The 6990-nt window shown below is 65.4% G+C and overlaps 1 protein-coding gene and 1 non-coding gene across 2 annotated transcripts in view; both read right to left on the reverse strand.

Annotated features, from left to right (window-relative positions):
• The window catches only part of EP400 (E1A binding protein p400), a 95534-nt gene that overhangs the window by 35617 nt on the left and 52927 nt on the right, over positions 1–6990 (reverse strand). The window contains 7 exon segments of the mRNA XM_027771374.1: positions 133–329; positions 1135–1304; positions 1389–1591; positions 2521–2789; positions 3457–3551; positions 4679–4837; positions 5935–6099. Coding sequence (XP_027627175.1) covers positions 133–329; positions 1135–1304; positions 1389–1591; positions 2521–2789; positions 3457–3551; positions 4679–4837; positions 5935–6099 — 1258 coding nt within the window.
• On the reverse strand, positions 601–727 carry LOC114007626 (small nucleolar RNA SNORA49). Its single transcript, XR_003549222.1, has one exon. It is a non-coding gene; the product is annotated as a small nucleolar RNA SNORA49 (small nucleolar RNA).

Consider the following 6990-nt stretch of genomic DNA (forward strand, 5'->3'; position numbering starts at 1 on the left):
TTTCGGCGCAACGCCTCGGCCTGCGGCTGAGGGCGGGCGGGGGGGCAGGGCGGACACTCGTGTAGCGGGGACGCAGCCGAGACCCAGGCCGCAGCACGCGCCATGGCAGGACACGCCCGCCGAGGGCCCCACCTGTAGATGTGCATGTCTTTGCACCTCCCGATCCTGTCGCACCACTCCTGCGCCTTGGCGTCCATCACGGGGTTCAGGTCGTTGTCGTAGAACACGACGGTGTCGGCCTCCACGAGGGTGATGCCCGTGGCCCGGCTGTGAGTGGAAAGGAGGGCACAGAAGACCCGCCTGTCCCTGTTGAAGCTCCTCATCAGCGCCTACGAGGGAGCAGACCGCAGATCGGCACCCCGACACCGAAGACCCTGGTGATGTCGGCATTTACCCACAGAACTACCCCACAGCCTCACTGCTGGCTCGCTCCGCCTGACCGGGTCTGCACTGGGGGGCAGCGTCGGCCCCCGCTGCTCCGCTGTGGTCAGACATCCCTGTGACAGTGTGAAGGCCACAAGCCGCCTTGTGGCCACAGACAGGACGACACACGAGCACAAGCCCATCACGGGGACGGCCACGAGAGCCCAGCTCCCGGCTCCTGTCAGCTCGTTTTAGGCCCCACAGAACAGTGTCTTCCTGGGGAGGGAAACGTGCTCTCGCTGTCTCCTCAGGCAATGCCAGGGCACTCTACGGGCAGAAAGCCCCTGGAGTAAGGCTGAGGAAGGTGGCGGCGGGACCCCCCGCGGGCCGAGGACTGGCTAGCCTGATGGGAGACTTTCCAGAACTACCCCCACGCCAAGACAGAACCTGAGAGCTGGCCAACCAAGAGGACAGCCACCCGAACGTGCCCAGGGCCTCGACATGGCCCCACGGGACGCAGAGAGGGTACGCAGCCCAGCGGGTAGCCCTGCGTTCCCACGTGCATGGCTACACGCTCTCCCTCCAAGCTGCTCCTGGAGGTCACCGCCACGCCTGTGTGCACACGTGTGCAGCCACCACCCTGCTGGGACGCCGTGGCCCTCTGTCATGAGGCCAGAGGACGGTGCTGGCTGGAAACTTACACAGCGCTCAGAAACCAGGCAGACAGACCAGGGCAGGCGGCGGAGCTGGGACCGCGGGACCGCGCCTCACCTGCCGCTGCTCCCGGTTGGCGTTTTCGTCGATCCGCACGTAGGTGAGGTGGTGGAAATTCAGGAACAGCTCTAAGATGTCCAGCATCAGGACCATCTGTGACAGGATCAGCACGCGGCGGCCCTCAGACTTCAGCTTCTGCAGCAAGATGGCCAACGCTTCCAACTTGCCTGGGAGACGGAGCACGTCAGAGCTTGTGGCCGAGGCCGGACCACACCCCGCCCGCCCTGCTCCCGGCACCGGGCTCCGCCTACCAGAGTCGAACTGCACCAGCCTCAGCTCTGGGAACTGCAGCGCGCGGGGGGTGGTCAGCCGGCGCAGCTGCTGGGAGTAGGGTGCGGCGTGCTCCCACAGGCGCTGCCGTAACATCCGCATCCTGTGACAGTGCAGCGGGGGTGGCCGGGCCACCCACAGGGACGGCGGCTCCACCACCACTGGAGGGATCACACAGGCCACCCTGAGGAGCAGAAGCATGCCTGGTCACCACTTGGCACCAGGGAGGCTCATGGTAGCAGAGGCTCTGCAGGACCAGGAAGCAGCCCCAGCAGTCAGGTTCCCAGAGAGCAACCTGGGCCTGGTCCTGGCCACCTCAGTGACCCTGCCTTTGCAGCCGCCATGATGGCTCTGGCAGACTCCCAGGACTAACAGACAGCCGGTCTGTATGGCCAGACCACAGGAGCTAGGTCGGAGTGGTCTGTGCTCAGCTAGGAGCAGGGGGCAGGTACGCTGTGGGCACCAGGAGGTGCTGGACTGCAGCCGTGGGAGGGACGGCCAAGCAGCCTGGCAGCTCCAGAGGTCCCACACCCAGCACGCCAGTGGCAGCTGCTCTCTGCGGCCCGCTCCCAACTGACGTGTTCACCGATGAGGCGGAAATCTAGGACAAAGCAGTGCTGGGGAGAGGTGCCCTTGAGCCCAAGAAGTTGCCCCCATGCAGACGGGAGAGGGGCCTGGCTCAGCAGCCTTGGGGCAACACCCCACCTGCTCCTTCCACATTCTCTCTGGCCCTAATCTGGCGTGGGGGGCAGCGGCGTCTCCCTCAGGGAAAGGAGGTACGGGTGGAGCCGTGACCACCATGGAGAATGGAGATGCATGTCAGGGTTGGCAGAGACGCAGGACCGGGCGAGGCGGCAGCAGGGCCAGCATGGCCCACGCGTCGGCATGTTAGAGCGGTCTCAGACGGAGGCCTGCACCCAGCCCCGCGGCGTACCTGGCCCCTCAGCAGTCCCGCCAGGCTGCGGCTGCACCCTTGGGCACAGGCTGCCGCAGTGGGCAGGGCCAGAGGGCACCAGCAGCACCAGCGATCCCCAACACGCCAGAGGGTGGCCGGGAGAAGCTGTTAGGACGTGGCCGACAGCTACGGAGCTGTGCCAGGAGACACGGGCTCACCTGTCCATGATGTCCTGCAGGGCCTCCTGGCGCTGGCTCCGCGTCAGAATCAGACCGCCCCTGCTTTTCGAGGGTGAGGTGTCACAGGGGGATGGCCCCAAACCCTTCTGGGGCTGCCTCTGCCAACCGGGCCACGGAGCCTCCGCCCCAGCCTGCAGGCAGCAGGCCGCTCTCAGGTCCCTGCCGTAGACCGGGGCCCGGGAGCAGCGCCGCTCGTTGACGCGGTGCAGCTGGTCCAGCCGCTCTCTCTGGAGTCGGGCCTTCTCCTCCTTTATCGAAACGGGACCGTGTCAGCAATGGAGACAGGGACTGGAGAAGCCACACGGCACATGCGGCCCCTGGAGTGCAGTGCTAGCCTCGGTGCTGGGCCCTGCTCTAGACTCGAGCCAGAGAGGACAAGCACCCTCACCCCAACCGAGGGTGTTTCCCGAGACCCGGGCAAGCGTTCCCAGCGCTAGGAAGACTTGAGGGAGGGTGTCTAGAAGGAGACCTGTGGGACCGGAGCCCAGCTGCACTGTCATGAGAGGGAGTCTACCACGTCCTGAAATCTAAATGCAGGGCCGGCAGGTGGCTTGGTGAAGACGCGAGATTCCCACACAACTGACTGGTTTGGGTCCTGGGCCTGGCAGCCTGACAATCACACCGGGCATGTGAGCGGGCGTGCCCAGGACCCCGAGAATCACACCGGGCATGTGAGCGGGCGTGCCCAGGATCCCGAGGTGAGTGGGGAAGAGACTGCGGTGCGGCATCCCCTGGGGGTGATTTCTCTGCTGTCTCTGTCTCTCCAGCAACCACACATGCCCTGCGGCAAAATCCTTAAAAAACAACAAAGGCCTGCAGCGCAGAGGGACGTGACGTGTCCAGGATGTCGCAGCCGACCAGGCCACACGGAGGCCGAGCACCCTGAGTGGACTGCGTTAGCAACTGGGGACCTACCTGGGTCGTCCCTCCCAGGGGAGAGGCCGGCTTGGAGGTCAGTCCAGGTTCTCCCACAGCCATGGCATTAACCGCCACCCGGCCAGGAACGCCAGCTACAAATGCAAAGTGACGGGTGAGGAGGGATGCCAACCCGCATGGGCCTCCACCAGGCTGTGGGGCCGCGCTTTTCACAGCGCATGCCTGGGGTGCAAGGGACGTGAGGAGCACAGCCTCTGACACGCAGAGCTGCCAGGGATAGCTTGGGTTCCTGCCGTGGTCTGGGCCGAAGCTATAGGCCCGGCCGGGCGTCTTCCATGGGAGGGTCCGATGTGCTCACAGGAGCCGTGCACACCTCAGACCCGGCCACTGCCTCGCTGCCCTGGTGGTCACAAGGCTCTGCGCACATCAGAGTCAATCCCAGGCCATAGCCTGGCGACTCCCTGCAGAGTTTCCAGGGCCACGGAGAACCATCCCAGCACCCACTGCGGGTCTGTGCAGACTCTGGTACTGCGCTCCCCACCAGCCGTGGCGATCGGCACACAGGGACCCGAGGGCTGCAGGGCCTGGGCTGAGACGGCCGCTGCCTCAGGTGACCAGAGGGAGCAGCAGGCTTGGACACGCAGGCCAGGCCTCTTGAGCCAGAGGGCCCTGTAGAGCTGGGGTTCATTACCCCCTGGCAGGGGTGGCATCGGCTCTACATCCCCAGGTGAGAGAAGCAGCTTCTCAGAAGGGCAGGGACACCTGGCCACGGCAGGTCGCAGCTGCAGCTGGGGGAGGCCAGCAGAGTGGAGAATGACCGGCCCTCCCGGCTCCGCTTAGCGGCCCCTGACACTCCACCTGCAGCCTCCACCCTACAGAGGCGCTCCCAGGGTACAGTGAGGCGGGCAGGGCTGGGGTGGAGGCAGAGGGGACGGCAGATGCCAGCCAGCAGGTGGTGGCAGACACCGAGCACATGCCCTGCGAGTTGGTGACACACTAACAAGCGGGACCACTCACAGTGCTCGGTCTCCTGCTAGAACAAGGTCGGGACACACACCTGTGGAGGCAGAGGCCAGTCCCATCCAGCCAAGACCCCAGACAGCAGGAGCGCAGCAGACCACATTGATGACGGCCACGTGGCCACCAGGCTCGGCCACACCCGGGATACTAGTGTGGAGGATGCCAACGCCTGCCTTCGCAGGCCACGGGAGGGCTGGCCACAGGGAGCTCGGGCCACCTCCTCCCGTGTGCAGTACCCTACCTTGTGGGGCCAGGGCTGCAGGGCTCGGGCCGCTGGCCAGGGGCTTGCTTCCCAGGGTGCCGTGCGCAGTGCCCGCCTGAGGCACGGTCTGCATCACCATGGGGCCCGGGGCCCGCAGGTAGGGCTGCCCGGGTGCCGACACGATCTGGAGAACGCTGCCTGCAATCACACGGGGCCGGGCGGTCAGGCCTGCGTCCCGGCCGTGCACCCACCTCCCTGCGGCACAGAGGAGCAGGCGAGGGGCCACAGCTGTTGTGCCTCACGGAAGGGCCGCACCCAGCACCTCGCGACGGGGGCCACGTGTGGGGCACGGTCTGCCCACGGGGGCCATGTGTGGGGGACGGCCCGCCCGCCCTCGCAGTTCCCCAGAAGGCACCAAACGGAGCAGGGCCCGCCCGTGGTCGGTCTAGGCACCGTGTGCGCAGGCGCCTGCTGGCCAATGCTGAGCACAAAGACACAAATGCAGTCTCAGCCCAGGTCAAGTGGCCGCCTGCTGCTATGAAGGGCTTGCCTCTCTTGCCCTGAGCCGCGAGCACCCGGGTGGGCACCCCTTCCCGGTGGAGCCTCCGGGAGCTCGGAGCTGCTGCCAGGTGGCGCCTCTGCTGTCCAGGCCACTGGGGAGTCTCCACCCAGGGCCTTGGGCGCCTTGTGGGGCACTTCCGGGCTGAAGCAGAGCCCCCACCCTGGCACAGCCCAGCAAGGCCCCTGGCACAGCCCAGCAGGGCCCCCGGCATGGCCACAGTGGGGGGGACAGTGCAGCGGAGGGGGAACACCACTGTCCAGTGGGGCAGGTGCCTTGGCACGGCTGCGTCGCTCGGGGCTGGTCTGGGCCCTCTCGACTGCCCCCTCATTTCCAGTAAAAGCAGTTATGAGGTAAACACTGCTCTTAGCAAGAGGCCTAGGAGTGTGTGGCTGGGTGTTAAAATGGGGAGAGAAATTCCCCAAACAGAAACCACTGGCCCGCGGCATGTGTGGGACGCTCCGTCTCACACCGGGGCTGGAAAGCAGGAAGCACTGGCAGCTCGCCCTGCTTTACAGAAAGCAGCTGCTGTCCCACAGCTGCACTTCCGCGCAGCCCAAGCAGCAGGCACCAGGCGACTCCCAGACGTGCCCTCACTGGTCCTCCAGAACCCGGGAGGCGGCTCAACCACTTCGAGGTGAAGAGCGGAAGCCTCACAGGCCCAGGCAGTGGCCCCCGTCCCCCACGCGGCACTCCCAGCAGGCTGGCTCAGTGCTGGCGTGGCCGGAGCCCTCACCTTGCAGCTGCAGGGGGGGGCCCGCCGTGAGCTGCCGGAGCTGGCTGTGTGACAGCGTGAACTTGTTCCCCTGGAACTGCAGGGTCACGGGCGTCTCTGGCTGCGCGACTCGGCTCTGCGGGCCCGCGATGGACGCCAGCTGGGCTATCTTCACCACCTCGCCACCTGTCGGGCACAGAGGGCGGCGAGCACTGTCAGTCACACTGTGTTGCTGTGGCACGCGGGCGCCGTGCGCACACTGTACAGGGAGACGCTCACTGCGCTAGAGGAACGACTGCTCAGGTGGGCACCTTAACGCGCCGGTGTTCCTGGTCGGCTCGCTCAACCAGGACTGGCTGGGGCCCGGGGTATCGGATACAAGTGTCGTCAGCCAGACTGTTAAAGGGCACGTCACTTTTCTCCACAAACAACACCGACAGCAGCAGACGTCCGAGACCACAGAGATCTACTGATGGCACACTAAGGGACTATCAGCCTCAACCTCAGAGACCTTTCAAAATTAGTCCAATTTAGCTCAGAACTCAAGACTACTGCTTCGATTACACCCGGGAGTTTTTAAATCTAGGAATGCGTCAAATACATCAACATAGCCCATAGGGAAATAAAGCTCAGGACACGCTGGGCAGGCTGCAGGGTCTGACCCGACACTGCTTCGCGCTCACTGAGTGTGCTCACCGTCGCCGCCTGCACCCGGTCGTGTGGGCCCTTCCCCAGGGCTGACCCTCACGCCTACGTGCTCCACCCGAGAAAGCCCACACCAGGATGAGCGGTGACACCAGACAGAGGTTAGTAAGATGCTAGAAGGGCCACAGGCGGCCACCCACAGGGTACTTGTGAATGAGGAGAACGGAAGCAGGAAACGGATTTGTACAAAGGAACGTGACCCTCGCGCCAGAGTCCCCGGGCTGCGCGCAGCTGTGAAAAGCCGCTCTGCTCGCCCGCGGCTTCCCCTCCGCACGGCTCTGGCAAGGCTGGCACTTCTTGCCCCAGCGAGATAGTGCCTAGCCCGGCAGTGGGAACTGTGCAAGCACCGTCCCCCGTCAAGGCAGCCCCCTA

Source organism: Tupaia chinensis, unplaced genomic scaffold (assembly GCF_000334495.1).
Source record: "Tupaia chinensis unplaced genomic scaffold, TupChi_1.0 Scaffold000211_1, whole genome shotgun sequence".
NCBI classification, from domain to species: domain Eukaryota; kingdom Metazoa; phylum Chordata; class Mammalia; order Scandentia; family Tupaiidae; genus Tupaia; species Tupaia belangeri.